This window comes from Eutrigla gurnardus, assembly GCF_963514095.1.
Source record: "Eutrigla gurnardus genome assembly, chromosome: 17".
NCBI lineage: Eukaryota > Metazoa > Chordata > Actinopteri > Perciformes > Triglidae > Eutrigla > Eutrigla gurnardus.
Window position 1 is genome coordinate 17,274,103 of NC_139928.1, and position 16,798 is coordinate 17,290,900.

Below are 16,798 nucleotides of genomic sequence, written 5' to 3' on the forward strand. Positions count from 1 at the left end.
AGGACAATCAGACTGAGGCCTCTGGGAAACTTCTGATGTGCATTTCACACTATTTTCATGAAACGGTCGATTGGTTAAAAGAAAAAAAATATTGATACATTGAAACGACAATGAAAATATCAGTAGTTGAAGTTTAAGATGTTGAGTGTTTGGATCTGATCTTATTTAAAAATCATAAATATATATACATATATGATTATTATTATTATTTTTAAATATGCTGCATCAAGTGACCACAGATCAATACTCTAACCTTATTGTACTGAGCACATGGTTGAACAAATAAAGATGACAGGCGATCCGTGGACTGCACATGCTCAAGGATCAGTCAATCAGTCAATAATGTCACAGAGCTGAGGGTATGTGACGGTGATCCTGGGTTTTATCACTTAACACGTGGTGCATTTAAAAGGGTGTGTTCCAAACTTGTTGGTGGACAAGTCTTGTTTTGTTTGTTTTTAATCAGAGCCAATGTGGAGCCGTCACACGTTTCAGGGCCTTCCTGTTAAAGCTACTAATTTAAAGTGTATAATCTTGGCTGTATATCGATTTACATTAAGAAGAAATCAACGCTCCCTTACGTGTCCAACCAACCCCTCCGGCTACGTGTTTCACATTCCAACACAGAAGCTCCACAGCTGCAATTTCCTAAATGACAGCGTTCAGTATGTAAAAGAACTCTCTCCTGCTGCCCTTTCCCTTAATGCCCCCTAAACTGCCAATTAGAGTTAAGGGCTTATTACACCAACTTGTTCTTTCACGTACTTTCAGTTGTGTTGAGTTCAGATCCAGAACGCCCTGCAGGCCTTGACACCAAATCTGATTTTAACAAAAGATGAATAGGCCAACACTTACTCCTGATTCAGGTTGGGTCGCGCCTCTGCCTGTCTCTCTGCCGGATGTCTCTCTGCAGCTTCGGGTTCGGGACGGCGTGCGTCTGCGTTCAGGGCCGACGGCTCGACTGCCACCTGTTCCTGCTCCCTCCTGGTTCCCTCTGCGCTCTGTGTAAATGTATCCTCCCACTCACTACGCGGAGCCCTATTGTGTTCGCCCTCTGTGGCGTCCGATCTCAGCTCGCCGCCGTGTGTCAGACCGGCCGTGACAACCTCCACTCCAGCGTTTGCATCTGTGAGTGCGGCGGCCGGAGTGTCGCCGCCGCTTTCCGTGCTGCGTTTGCTCGCTTGGCTTAACCGGCCTGCCTCTGCAGTCGGTGGAACTCGCTCTTCTGCCTCTCTAAATGTGGGTGTGATCCCGTCTTCCTCTCTTGTGTTACTGGATGCAGCACGTACGTGTTCAGAACTTATTATTTCTTTGTGTGCCAGATATTGTATCCCCTGGTTCGGGGGTTGATTTTCTCCATCGGGGTGGTCTTCTGTTTCCGATTCCCTGCTCCAGTTTCCCTCCGACCCCTCCCCCGCCCCGTGCGGCTCACAGGCGGGTGGAGCAAAGTCGCATACCATCGTGTTCACCTGCTGAACCGGTGTGGCGGCTAACCCCTCCTCCCCCTCTTCTTCCACCCGTGGCAACACCGCGGTTGCCACTTCCTCCTCCCGACTCTCTGCATCGCTGCCAACGAGACACTCAGACCTTTCACCCTCCCGCACTTGAGCCTCTGACCTCTGACCCCCGGCTCGTTGCTCCACTTCAATTCGGCTATTAGACTCTTCTTCCTCATTGGCCCCTCTGCCTCCCTCGTGCTGTATTTTAACAACAACCACCTGATATCCTCCCTCGTCTCTCTTGCTCACCCCTCTTTCTGTGACCTCCGCCCGCTGAGGAGACCAGGCCTCTCTCGCCTCGCCTCCCATGTAAGTCGCTTCTTGCTCGTCCACCGTGTACATCTCTTCGTCCGTGCTGTCCTCTTCAGCGCTGTAGTAGATCTCCACGGCGCTGCCGTCATCCGATCCCACGCTCAGATACGCCGGACTCAAAGCCCCCTCGGACCCATCCGTCTGTCTGTCTGGAGGGAAGAATATCTCACTCGTTTCGACTCTTATCTCAAGGCGCTTCGGTGGGCTCATTTCTTCGGGCACCGGAGAGGGACAGACAGGAGAGGGACAGACAGGCTTGCAGCTCGCTTCGCCTGTGACTAACTCTTTGACTAGAATTGCTCTCCGTTTGGTGTCCGTAACCTGAGTGTCTCTCCCCTGGGACATTACATAGTCAGAAACGGGAGGGGTAGGGCTTTCAGCCATGGGGACTGACCCGACATTGTCCTGAGCGAGGCTAAAACCGGCCGATTTCATCTCTGAGCGACTCGTTGTATCACGTGATTCAGAGGGAAGTAGATATCTGTAAACGTCTGGGTCTCTTTGAGGATCTGAAGCAGTGTACATTTGGTAAGAGGTCCAGCTCTCGCTGGAATACGCCCTCTCTCTGTCACTCAAGGTGGCGTTCACGTCTGTGTAAGCGCGGACACGTGAGGCTGACGGGCGAGAGTATATCAGGTTAGTCTCCGTGTGGCCTTCATTAAGGGTTTTCACCATGACGGGGTCTGATTTAGCGTGAAGGCGCCTTATTTCGGTGGAAATCGGAGGCGGCGGGTTCGACAGTGACGACAACACCTCCGAGCTAAAACTCTGGGGGAAGAGCGTCTCGTACAGCGCTCCGTAAACCGCGTCTTGGCTGGCGGCTGGAGTGGTCTCCTCGCCGTTAACAGCCAAGGTGGCGGGCACTCCCGTGGCAGTTTCGGGAAGGGATCTCTCAGAGACTTCTTCATGGATAGGAGCAGAGTCTGAGTCGGGACCGGAGTCTGGAACAGGCGTCGACTCCACGGTTGAGTTGTCAATTTTGGAGTCGACACTTCCCGGGGAGAGTTTACCAGTTGTAATGTCAGTGACGTCGGTGGCACCAGGCTGAGGATGTGATAATGTGACTCTGGTGGAGTCGGGAAGAGAGATTTCTGTATTTGTGTGAGACTGCTGGAGGATGTCATTGGGGCCATTGATGGTGGCGTCCGAGTCAGCCTCGTGCTCCCAGGTGTTGAGAGCCACAGGAGGCTGGCTCGCTGGAAAGCTCGGGTCGTCGACAGCAGAGCTGGTTTCCCTAAGAGTCGTGGGGGTGGAAGTATCAGAGTTATCATCAACAGGAGTGTTCCCTTCCTCCTCTGAAGAGTTTGGATAATCCAGCTGCAGCTCAGGCATGGTAGCGATCGGGGCCTTCTCAGGTTCCTCGCGTACATCAAGAAAGTCGGAGCCATTCGTCAAAGGCGCCGTCGCTTCCGGTTGGGTGTTTAAGGTGACGGATGGCTCCGATTGGTTAGGGAAATAGGATTGGTTTGTGGCCACAGGAGGAAGAGAAGGGATGTTGAATTGGTCGGTGGTCTCCAGCTCTGGTTGAGACATGGTGAACATCGTCTTCGCATCGGGCTGATCCAGATCCATCTGACTGAGGTCCGGAGGAGCCTAGGAGATGATCATTAACAGAGTTTAATAATGTAGATATGAATAAGCTCATTACCTCTCATATGGGCAAAGCAACATGTCATTCTGAAAAATAAAGCCCTGTTAATATTTCCAAACACTTGTCTTTAGAAACGTTAAACCTGCAATTACTGGTTTTGGGCAGTTGGGGGCAGGGCAAACAAGTTTGACACATCATCCTGTTAAGTTGATTTGCCAACTTGTTTGCAAAGTTACAGTACTTATTTATACATCCAGCAGACTTGAAACATCATTATTGTTTAATTGGCCACCAACTAAGAGAAATATGAGCCTGATTAGCTGCTAAATGCTAGCAGCTAAATCTAGCTTTAGCTAAATCTAGCTTTAGCTGCTAGGTTTGGGCAATGATTCTTTGTAGTTTCATCCCTATGGCAAGATATTTTTTACAAGTTTCACATTTTAAACATGAGGAAATATGCCGTTTCTGGATATTATCTTAATTGAGTCGTGTCCAGATGGACACACAACACTTCTGGGAAAGTCTTCAAAACGGCTCTACACAACCATCTGGGGTTTTGAAAGATTGCCCTGGGTATATTTCTTTTCTTTTTCCTAGAAAAACAAACACTTAACCCTGCACTAGTAATTACAAACTGGGGCTGTGGATAAATCAGACACAACAATATGATCATATTGCTATAGATGACACACCAAAGAAATGTATTTGTCACACATGGAACACAACACTGAGGGAGACAGGGTTACCTCCTCTTGCTCCTCAATGCCAGTTTTCCGAAGGCTAAAGGTGCTCTTAGACATGGTCTGTTGATCATTCTTCTTCTTCTTTCCAAAACCGAAGGAGAAGGTCGCAAACCGTTTGGGCTTACGAAGGTCCAACTCTGAGTAGCTGAATTCTTTGCCCTGAGAAGAAGAGGGAGGGATGGGAAGTGAAACAGGGAGAAGAAATGCAAGACAATAAACGCAAGTTTAAAAACATCTATTTAAATAAAAAAAAAATTATTTACGCATATGACTTCATAAAATCCCGAAGGAAAAAAAAATATATTGCCTTAACTAGATCTGTATATGATGATCAATAATTGACGTTTTATTGAATGAAATAAATCAGTCAATTAAATCATAATGCATATCCTTCACACCTAATTTTTAACTCTTGCCAAAACATAATTATGCAAATGCTTCCAAATCTTTCACCGCTAACAATGAGGATGTTGCACAGTGAATTCCTCCTTGCACCTTACCACAGCTGACACCCTAACTTCATACCACGGAGTAAAAGCTGCTCCACCCTTTAAAAAAATGAAAGACTCGTGGAACACGATCTACTTAACCTGGTAGCTGCTGGCAAAAAAACCACAAATTGGAGGTGTTTTCCTTTTAATTAGGCCACATCCTGTCCTTGAATGTCACTTATCTATACTGTTAATTAGCCCGTAGCCCCCCATAGATAGATAGCAAATAACATAGAATACAATATGGTGTCCCCAAATTGTGATATGTGTCGTTTAGGGTATATAGATCTTGCAGGTCATAACCAAATGTGTTAAATCTGGCCAGTATGAGCCACCTATCCCTTATCAGATCCTTTCAAAAGGACACATAAGCGTGCTCCTGCAGGCGAGGATAGAGGCGATGCTTTTCCGGTGATTACGTGACGACAAAGGAGAATGGAACACGAGGCACGAAGGTCGCTGCCATCTGCCAGGTTTCTGACAGGGTGTGCCTTTCAAATTCTTCTTTCTAGACAAGGTGGAGACTTGAGGCTGCAGTGGACGTCTAGGACATTCAGGTGTTTATTCGTAAGCACACAACAGTAATAAAACTTTTTTAAATGCATTGCTGTAAGTAACGCAGGATATCAACTACAAATACGAAGCATGGGATGAAACACTTAATTTCTATAATTAAATGCAAGTCAAGTTAAAGCTTGCATTGTTAAATGCACAAAAACATATTTACAGTTTTTTTTCCTTAAAATAAAATAATCATACTTTATCAATAGTTTTTTTTTATTATCTTTGTAGCCCCAGAGCCATGCATGCACACATCACACTGTTCAGCAGTTGTCACGAAAGAAACCGCAGCTGTCAGGTGGTCACATCAGCACCTATTAGTTGAGATGAGGAGTGGAAACTTAATTATGTCAGCACTGTTGACATTAAAACACAACGAAAAAAAAAAATTCAGCTCCCTTGAGCAGCAGCACAGGATCATCAGTGGATGAAGCAGCTTAAAAAAAAAAAAGACCGGCATGGTTCATCGTGTTTCAAACCTCAAACATCAAAAACCTGAATCACCTTTCATTCCCGAAGCCACCTGAAATGACCCATGCCCCCCAGAAGGCCTCCCACATTGCAACACTTTGATAAGCTTATGTTTTGGTCTGCTGCTCATCAAAGCCATGCAGGTGCCGTGAATCACGACGCCCTTTTTTTAAAGTCGTTCAAACAAAGCGATGGTTTCAAATCGATCGACTTTGATTTTGAGAGCTTGACTTTCCTGCTCATATGCTGCTCAGCATGTAGCATCTGCCAAACCAATGGATCACAGCTCTGTGTGTAAAATACATTTGCGGGACTACTTTGTTCCTCCACAGCATCTGTCCTGCAGGTCTCAGCTGCAAAGCAGTCGGACCAGAATTGGTCTTCACGCCAATGCAGCTGTTTAGTGAAACGCTGGCGCCCCCTTCTGGAGGGAATAACATCTTTGGTGTAATTCACCTGTTGCTGTGTCTTATTCTGTGTAATATCTACTGCAGGCAGGGCAGAGTAATGCAGATATAAGTACACTATAACATTGTGGACATAGTACACACAATAATCACAAGTGATATGAAATGTCTTTATGTATTTGTTTAGTTATGGCGCCCTCTAGAGTTGAGTCCTGTATGGCAGTTGTACGTCTTTTGGTGGGTGTAACCCAATTGAGATTATAAGTGTGGTAATTTAGAGTGATTAAATACCGATGGATGCATGTAGTACTATGAGGAAGATTGTGCTTATATATATATTAGGACTTGTACACTCAGCACAAATCCACTTCTGGCATCTCCGGATTGTATCCGGATTGATTTGAGGAGGTCTGGACAGCACAAAAAAATAAATAAAATTTAGCAAATCGGTTGCGACGGAGGGGTTCGCAGCGTAAATGTTTGGAAGCAAGAGCCGGAGGGAGATTTGACGAGCCGCAGATGGAATGTAGCGGTAGTTACGGTTGAAGATGGGGGTCATGAAGTTATCTAACAGAGGGGCAATTTTACCCAACATTCACAAAGCCCCAAGGATACTCGTGTTCAGGCAAGTCGAGAGAGAAAACATACAGGCTCGTTTGGCTATCTGAGAGCAAAACACACATATGAACAAACCCAAAACTAAAATATGAAAGATACGCAACAGGTGGAAGTATGAAGCACTTTTTCAAATGATTAAGGAAACTCTGGCAACAAGATGAACTGATGAGGAAACTGATTATACATCAAATCTCAAGTCATTTTAGGGCAGAGGAAAGCAGTACGTTTCAAAACTGGTTATCAGTCTGGCAAATGGCCACCAACCTTTGATTGACAAGCTTGACTGAACAGTTGACATATTTTCATTGCTTATAATTGTAGTGGTTATGGTCCCGTGTAATTAAAGGCCATATTTTTATAAATGAGTGATGATCCCCATGATGACTAAGCATATTTACATCCCTGAAATGGTCTTCACCCAACTTTCACACTCATGCTGTGACTATAACTACAAAACTATGCTATTTCTAGAATTGAAACCTGTTATATGTCAGAAAAGATATCTGATACCGCATCTTTCACAATAAGAATAACTACTGTAAAGATTCTCAAATGATATGCAACAAAAACCATGTGTGACTCTAAAGCTGCTTTGCTTTTAAAAGCTAAAGGCAATCTTGTAAACCTCAAGCTATAATTACTCATATCAGGTTCTACTGAACTAGATGATGCTATTTGTGGATCCAGTCAGAAATCTTTCCTGCTCGACTGCATTGTCTGAGAAAAACCTGAACATTTTCCCTCAAAGTTCGTGTGAAAAGAGGTCGACAATGCAAACAGCTTGACTGACCTTTGACCTGGGTGCGGTGGCATAGAGAGAAGTCTTCTTGTTGTCCGAGGCGATGCCGTCATACCGGGCCCCTCCGCCCTCGGCAGCGTTACTGGGCTCAGCAGTACTGAGGGGCACAAAACGTTACAATGAATGAATCCACTTCACCCTCCCGTCGTGTTCGGCTCAAATCTGACTGTTTTGCAAATTTCATCAATCATAAATATTGTGGTTTTCATCTCAAGGCCTTATGTTATCTTTCACACAAGACATTTGAACATATAATATTGCTGATCACCCATATCATTGGGGTACACATGCCACTGGGTCATATCATCCTGTTTATACAGTAGGATAACTGTATAATCAGTGGTTTTAGCATCGAGAAAACATGCTGCTCAGCAGAATAAAGCAGTGAATCACTGGGAACGTTGAATAGAACCGGCTAAACGAGAGGGAATGTTTTTTAGAACAGCCATATGACCTTTATGTGGGGGGGGGGGGGGAGGCTCATTATGCCCTCAGAATGAAGTTAATACATTAAGATAGCACATTTTTCTGTCCACTCGGTGGTGAAACAGCAGGATTTCGGCTTTGTCCAGCCATCACTTGTTTATTGACTCATGTTTTGGGACGTCGGCGTCAGTGTGCGGCTGTACAAAGGTCGCTTTATACACGAAGGCGGTCTTCCTTTGTACAACTGGATGAGCAAACATCTCCGTGTTATATAATGGGACAGGCTCACGAGGACCATGCAAAAAGATAAACAGACGGACAAAAACAGCAACAAGGTGGGGTTTTTTTCATGCACAATCAAGCGATTCCATTTACAGCTGCAAATCAGCTGTTCTTTGTGCCTGTGTGACACGGGTTTACATGTCAACACAAAAAAAGATCACACAAAGTCTCAAAACTTGCAACACCAACATTCTGAATGGAAGAATCTGGATTTGGACGCAGTTCAACAGGATGTAACTGCCTTCTTTCCTTTTTCTCCGGCTGCGCAATAAAAATTTGGTGGAAGTTTGTTTGCATAAGAACCAGACTGAGAGAGAGAGAGAGAGAGAGAGAGAGAGAGAGAGAGAGAGAGAGAGAGAGAGAGAGAGAGAGGGAGAGAGAGAGAGAGAGAGAGAGAGAGAGAGAGAGAGAGAGAGAGAGAGAGAGAGAGAGAGGGAGGGAGGTAACTAAAGTGCAGCCTCCAGCAGCGAAACTTGCACATTTGCATCTGTATCTACAAGCTGGCAGATACTTTGCTACATGCAAGCCGCACATGGACTTAAATGGTCATCATAAAAGGCACAGTTCAACATTTTTTTTTTTTGCATAGTAAATACATAGCTGGAGTCAGGTTAGCTTAGCATAAAGTCAAAGAAACAGCAAGCCTGCCTACCAGGACTGAAGGGAGATAACAGACATCTATGTAGGCCATCCTTCCATGTGTTGGCCTACATAAATGGCCATCCTTCCATTTAATTGGGCCTCAATCACAAAGGTTTCTGAGCATCACTACCTCGTTGTCATCCGTCTGGGCCTCACTGCTGGATTTCCTACTATCACACATCATTGTCTGAAAGCGATGTAGTAAAAGTTAATGTTCAACCATTTCCATTGTTCAGAGCACACAGCTGTCACTTTGTGAGCGACGAGCGACTGATGTCGGGACTCATTACCACGGTCGTTTTGGCCTTAAATGGATATTTAAGATTACAATACACAATATTACTATTCTCTAATGTGGAAACAGAAGTCATCACAGCACTGAAAAGAGGATGGTGATTTCGTTAAAGTGGGGTTGTATGAGGTGTTCATCCATCAGCCCTGGGAGTGAAGCCATGTAAGCAGTAAACTGTATGTTAGTCACCTCAAGAAAGGTGCAACTAATGAAAAATCTGTTTAATTGTACGCTTTATTTTGAATTTTCCCAACAGGGATATGAAGCTGTCGTCCATGCTCACTTCAAGGCCAACAGAAGAAAAACAAACTTTTTACAAATTTGACTTTGCAGAACGCAGGATTGTGTTTGTGTCACACAATAGCGCAAACAGACAAACAAACAGACAAACAGACAAAGCGATGAAAGCAGCGGTAGACCAGCAGCTCTTGTTTCTGTGAGCTAAAATGACTGTTTCCTTCTAAGGAGTCTGGTGGCTTTGAAGGAAGCATGGATGGATATAACTGTCCCGTCAGAGAGGCTACCTGATGAAAGGTAAAGGGCTGAAAACATTCTAAATACAGCGTACAGTTAACAGTTACAGATATTACACTGACTGCCATCTTTTAGACTGTGGTGTCATTTAGAGTCAATACTCATCTTTTACCAAACACAATGGACTGAATGAGAACATCAGTATCACCAATCCCTTACTTCAAGTATTGATTTGACTGACAAAGCTATCTTGAACCTCACTGAACCCAGTTGTATGAATTCCTCTGCTGCTGTTTAACCTGGGGGTCCGTCAATAAGGGCCAGACAAGAGCCAAGAAAAAGCAAAACATCCCCCGAGGATGAATTCCAGACAAATAGATGCAAAAGATCTGAAGAAATGAAAGTCATGTAGGGAAATATATCATTTTAGGGCCTCAAGTAATGTTCATTGATTAATCCCTGCTTTATTTTTACATTGGCAGGGCTGATTTAAGCTTATTGCAGATGTATCATATCAGTGTCCAACATGTTCTCACTGCCAACTCGTCAAATATGGTTACTATGACGATCTAAGCAGCCCTCAAGCATCAGTTTTGGACTTGGGGATGGCGTGCAAGTTTCAGCTTGAAACAAACGTCCAACGTAGGTTTAGGAGAGAATGGTGGTTTGGGGTTAAAATGTGTAAAAGGTTTTATACGTCATATAACCCAAAACCTGTAAGCAGACTTTGATGTAAAACATCAGTAGTGTTTCCCCTTTAATTTTGTTTCAGTGAACAAAAAACTTTTATTTCAGCACCATATCCTTTATAGCTCATATAACAACAAAAAAACAAACAAGGGTAGTCATGCTTTTAAGGAACGGATATCCATTTCATGTCTTTCAGCTCAAAATAATCAATATTTCCACTGATATGAGCAGCCAACAGGTTGCACAACCTTGGTTGTTCTGTATATGTATGTCAGATGTTTAAAGAAAAGCTGTGACTAACACGTTGCCTATGCATCCCTGGCACAATGATGGTGTATTTGTTGTATTTGATTAGCACTTCCCTGACAATGCTGCAGGCATGTGGAGCGGCAGGTTTCTCTGCACGGTACCTTTTTTTTTTTTTTCGATTCCCAGCTCTACTCAGAAACCCGGACGAAACCTTGCCAGAACTCTGGGTGTGTTTGACATGTTTGAAACCTGACTGTCTTCTCACACAGCAGGGGGAAGGTGTCAAATAAGTCCACTATGACTTTGACATCCCCTTCAACTGTATGAGATGCCGTGGAGTCAAAACAAGATATATTTCTTGGAAATAAATCCTTAAGACTTTGCCAGATAAAACCCTAACAATGGATTAAAAACGAAATCCTTCCACAAACAACAAAAACAGATTTAAGTCTCCGTCTGGATGTGACGCTTATCTTGGACATTCATCTATGATGTCAACAATTAAGCAAATCACTTGAGAGAAAAGCTCATAGAAACGCTTCCAGGAAGAGATGAGACGCTAACAAGAGCATAACTGTGTGCGGCTCTTGTGTGCGAAGGCGGTCCTCGCACTGTCAGTCCATCATTTCTCTTTTTTGTCCTTGCGCAAACACGAGCTGCCGCTCGGTCCGGCCTGCCACCACCACACGAACAACATGACGGCGACTACCCATCATGTGACTTGTTGTTGAACCACCTCGTCACCTGTTTGAGGTTCAAACAGAGCGACGGGTATCCTTGAGATCAATTGTTCAGGCTTCCACGGTGAAGCTGAAAACTGTGCGTTACGTGCATGCATGACACTGCTGAGCTGCGGTCTACCAGGTGTCTCTGTCTGTCCAGGGTGAGGTTGCACTCAACTACAACACCCACACTGTGAAAAGGCAGTGGCTCGACATTGTGTAACACTAGCAGTGCTTGTATTTCAAGTGCAAGTGTTGCATGTCGTCTCCACCCGGAATTGAAATCATGACACTGATGAACAAAAGCACCACAGTGGTTTGCAGTGGGATTGTGTCATCACAAATATATTGGTAGTAACTGATCATTGTTTAAGGATCATAAGACTTTCACTATGTTTCTGTGGGACATTTTGAGTCTCTTTGTAGTTGTTTGTGTTTCTTTGTAGTCTTTGTTTGTGTTTCTTTGTAGTCTTTGTATGTCTCTTTGTAGTTCTTTTGTGTCTATCTGTAGTCTTTGTAGTTGTTTGTGTTTCTTTGTAGTCTTTGTATGTCTCTTTGTAGTTCTTTTGTGTCTATTTGTAGTCTTTGTAGTTGTTTGTGTTTCTTTGTAGTCTTTGTTTGTGTTTCTCGTTGTAGTCTTTGTATGTCTCTTTGTAGTTCTTTTGTGTCTATTTGTAGTCTTTATAGTTGTTTGTGTTTCTTTGTAGTCTTTGTATGTCTCTTCATAGTTCTTTTGTGTCTATTTGTAGTCTTTGTAGTTGTTTGTGTTTCTTTGTAGTCTTTGTATGTCTCTTCATAGTTCTTTTGTGTCTAGTCTTTGTAGTTGTTTGTGTTTCTTTGTAGTCTTTGTATGTCTCTTTGTAGTTGTTTTGTGTCTTTTGTAGTCTTTGTAGTTGTTTGTGTTTCTTTGTAGTCTTTGTATGTCTCTTCATAGTTCTTTTGTGTGTATTTGTAGTCTTTTCATGTTTCTGTGTGGTAATTTTGAGTCCCTTTGTAGTTGTTTTGTGTCTCTTTGTAGTCTTTGTAGTTGTTTGTGTTTCTTTGTAGTCTTTTTATGTCTCCTTGTAGGTCTTTTGTGTCTATTTGTAGTCTTTCATGTTTCTGTGGGACATTTTGAGTCTCCTCCTTGTTGGGACGTCTCTCTTTGAGTGACATTTTGAAGCTGAGTGCCCCGTAGGTCCGTTCAGTTATCCATCCATGCTGTCAATGAGCCTGTAAAGTTTACACACGAGCTAATCACAGGCTAGCAGATGCTGTTTCTAGCTCTGTTTACAATACTGACTTTATTGCTCAGCTGTAAACCTGCCTGCCTCTGGCATTAAGGCCTAAAAGTCCATGAAGTCAAAGCATCCTGTTATTTATCTTGCATCTTTTTTTCACCTTTCTTATCAGACAGCCTCTGCTTCGCAGTTATCATGAATGCATCTTTTGTTCACAATTCCTTTTCCATAACATTAGCACTTTTACTTTGAAAATCAATAATACTGTTAACAAATTATCTAAATAACATGAACAGGGGTTCCTGCTGGTCCCCTCAAATTATGAAATGGGGAGAGCGGGGATGGTCGGGACAGTGTAGCAAGCTAGAACACAACGCCTACTATGCCATCCACCACGCTGAGCCTTAGCCACACCCTCTTCACTGTATCCTCAAAGTGGAGACCTTCAGGCTATTCCTCGCATTTCATTTCCAAACCCGCAGCGTGAAAGTACTTTTTTTGGCTCCATTGTTAAACCTTGACTTATAAGATGACACTGCTGAACTGCCTCTGTCTGTCCAGGGTGAGGTTGCACAAAACCCACACACCCCCACTGCGAAAAGTATGAAATTTTTTTATTTTTTTAATTAATTAATATCTGTACTTTTACTACTTACATTTTCAAACCAGACTTGTTACTTTCGTTTTAATGCATTTGAGGGGAATTTCTTCTTGTTAACATGATGTGAGATTCAGTTAGCCTTACAAAAATGTAGAAATGTCCTTCATTAAGATACTTTTTACTTAAAGCACATTTCAGATCCTGAACTTGTTCACTTTGATATGAGTAAAGACGTTTAATCAGTACTTCTACATGAAGTCCTTTAAGACACCTCTGTTAAATTATGCCACATACAAAAACATATTGTTGCAAAGCTCATTTTCTGGCCTGTTAAGTGATGCTGGTGTTTTTTTCCATAATTCAATAACAGTGTGAAGTCACTGAGTGAATGTTTACACAAGTGGCAGATGAAGACTGGGAAGAAAGCCAAATTCCATATCTCTTATGAAAATATAAGAACAATACAATGTTTCTGACCGTCCCAGAGAGGGAATTTGGGGATAATTTGGACATTTAACAAAATAGTGCCTTTCACATTCGGGTTGGCCTCTAAAATAAAAATGCATAACTTGTTAGCAAACACTTGTCTGTTCAGGGATGAAATGATTTCCATCATGTTCAAGCAGTGGAAGGTTATGTCGTGTCCCTACAATAGGTACTCAATCACACGTTTGTTCTCTGAATAAACAACATGCATCACTGTGCTGCAGCTGCAATTTGACTTTTCTAAAACGCTTTTTCTACCGCACGTCCCTGAAGGACTCTCAGGGATTTTCAGGGAACTGAAGGAGATTTCATCTCCCCGCAGCTTCACTTGCTCTTTTGCACAATTACATAATGACTGAAAGAATGGACCGGCCTATTATGGATTTCACCCCTCTTCAACACTTCTGTCTAGACAGAAATTCCCCCGTGGGCGATCTGAATCACCATCAACTCCATCGGCTACAAAGTTATGGTCATTCTTGGGAAATGGATTTTGGCATGCTGCAGGAAAGAACCCCTTTCTACTGTCATTAACTTCATTAAGATAATTTATCGCCTGATAAATGTCTGCACTGACTGCTGGACAGACTAATGCCTGATGACATCTGAGTTCACTTACAAGGGCACTGATGTCACACGTTGAAGGCTCCACTGAGAACCCAACAACTCACACAGAATGTGCATTATGGGTGTTTAATCAAACACACTTTAAGTTTCCATGCTCCTCTATTAGAAGACATACGACACATGCATGAAAAGCGGGCCGGTGGAAATCCAGGACTTTCTGCAGGCTTACCTGAGCAACTGCTGGCCTTCCTTGGTCGGCTTCGCCGGTGCGGGGTCGCTCTTCGGCTTTGTCTTGAACTTCAAGAACCGGAACTTCTTCTTCTCCCCCTCGCTTTTATCCTTCTCCACCGATTCGTTAAGGTTGACCGTGCTCCGGGAGAACAGGCTCTTCAGGGACCTCCTGGGTGAGCTCTTCGCCATCTCCAACACCGAGCGTGATGTCACCGAGGAGCAGCGCGGCACCGGCGACTCTTCGGGCTACTGCTTCCCCGCGGACGGTCGGCTCATGGACAGCTAATGGGAAAAGTATAGTCGCGGAGTGGGAGGGAAACTGGCCGGGCTTATTGACACTTCTTATTGACAGGTGGCGGCTGCTCCTGTCGCCTCATGTTCTCTGCGTGCAGGAGGCAGACTTCAGGTGTGGCGACACGCCCCTGAACAGCAACACCCAGATCCCAGACAGCCTCCCCGTGACAGCTCTCTGCTCACCCTGGGTCCAATATTATTGAATATAAATATAAATCATATAAAGATATATCAATTAAATTATAAGATAATTTACTTTTTAAATTGCTTTTATAATAAAATTCCTATTTTCCACTATTCTGGAAAAATAGGTCCCACACAGTGGCGGTTCTAGACAAATTTTACTGGGGGGGCCAAGGTGGGGCCAATGTTTGATCAGAGGGGCACATTAAAAAATGGAAAGTGCCGTTCTCACTCTCATCTCGCATCCGGCAAGGCAGTGTTTGGGTGCGTCGCTCTAATTATTCCGTGTAGAGCGCTGAGTCACATTAGTTCCGCTTTTGGCGCTAGCGCATAAAATCGTAATAACTTGATCAATTTATTTCATTTTCATTTTATCATTCAGTCAGCTTATTCAGTCAGCTCTGGGGGGGCCACAGGGGGGGCCTGGGACATTTTTACAGGGGCACTGGCCCCTGTAGGCCCCCGTGTAGAACCGCCACTGCACATGGAAGATCCTTAATTCCATCTTGATAAAGGTCGGTGCACTAAACGCAACAGGATTTATCGCTTTACTTTACTAATATCTGATTATGTCATGTTTTATAGATATAATAGCCTTGAATATTTGATCATTAATACAGACACAAGCAGTTTGTTTTTGAAGATGCATATCAGATAATGGGAGATAATAATTGAGAGCACTTGTGGCACTAATAGGAATAAACCCTTCAAGATGACTTCAAATTATAGTTCTTTATATAATTATACAAATAATAATATAATAATAATAATCGTACGATGATTTCACACATCAGCAACAACGACAAATTGGGCCTGGGGTGTTATTGGTGGGATAGTGGCACCTGCCTTCCCCACTTCCTGTCCCCCTACTTCCGGTCATTTCATTTTGGATCAGTTCTGTTTTGTGACTGCAGCTGCAAAGAGCTGGCAAAGTGCCTCGGTGGTACTTCCGGTTAGGTCAGGTGTCTCCTGGAGAACTTTCTAGCGACAAGGACAGACACATCCCAAGGTAAGAACAACACCACACGCTGGCTGGTAACCACACATTCTGTGATATAATAATGATACAAGTAATGATGACAGTTAATAGTTTGCCGAAATTAAATTGCAATAAGAATTTACAGCTTATTTTATACAATTAGGAAATGCCTCCTCATTATGTCTACCAGCACAGTGTGCAATCACAGTGGAGGCACAGCGACATCTAGTGGGGAGGCTATGCACTCCGCACACGTTCATATGCACGTGGCTTACTCTGCCTCACGGTGGCGCTGCCAGCTTGCTGGAGGTGAAACGGCAGTTCCAGTGTGTGCTGCTTGTTGGGTGAGGACTAACTGAACGAATGAAACATCAAAATAACACCAAAAAGTTTTTCCTTCCTCTAGGTGACATTTAGAAATCACTGCCAGAATTTGCTGTGTATTTCATGATAAAACAGACTAAAATAATCAATCTATGCAGGCAGAACAGGGACTGAACTACAAAGTGTCAGAGGGGTATGCAGCAACATACCCCCCCCCCCCCCCCCCCCCCCCAAAAAAGTGCTGTATGGGCTTTAAATAATAAAGGTTTATTTTAAAGTATATCACCCACTGTAGGCCTACCATAATTATATATATATATATAAAAAATATTACTATTAATATATTTATTTTGATTTTTTTGTCTGTTTTATATTTAAATATCTAAAGAAAATCGTTATAGTGTGTATCCAGTATTGGTAATGATTGTGGATTTGTTTGACCAGCACCAGGCAATAAGGGTTAGGGTTAGGGTTAGGGTTAGGGTTGGAGTTGGGGTTGGGGTTAGGGTTGGGTTTGGGTTAAGGGGGTTAGATCGTGTTGGGGTTGGGGTTAGGGTTAGGGGGGTTAGGGTTAGACGCAGTCATCCATCCATCTCTCAAATTGGAGTACTTGTTGCACATTCTTTAAATACCTTTTTTTTCTT

At 43.5% G+C, this 16,798-nt stretch overlaps 1 protein-coding gene across 1 annotated transcript in view; it reads right to left on the minus strand.

The window, feature by feature from the left end:
* crybg2 (crystallin beta-gamma domain containing 2) overlaps nucleotides 1–14,631 on the minus strand; it is a 35,349-nt gene extending 20,718 nt beyond the window's left edge. The window contains exons 1-4 of the mRNA XM_084032758.1: nucleotides 14,373–14,631; nucleotides 7,484–7,589; nucleotides 4,149–4,304; nucleotides 856–3,404 (exon numbers count right to left, since the gene is read on the minus strand). Coding sequence (XP_083888884.1) covers nucleotides 856–3,404; nucleotides 4,149–4,304; nucleotides 7,484–7,589; nucleotides 14,373–14,563 — 3,002 coding nt within the window. The 5' untranslated portion in view covers nucleotides 14,564–14,631. The remainder of the gene's footprint in view (nucleotides 1–855; nucleotides 3,405–4,148; nucleotides 4,305–7,483; nucleotides 7,590–14,372) is intronic.
* Between the last annotated feature and the right edge of the window lie 2,167 nt (nucleotides 14,632–16,798).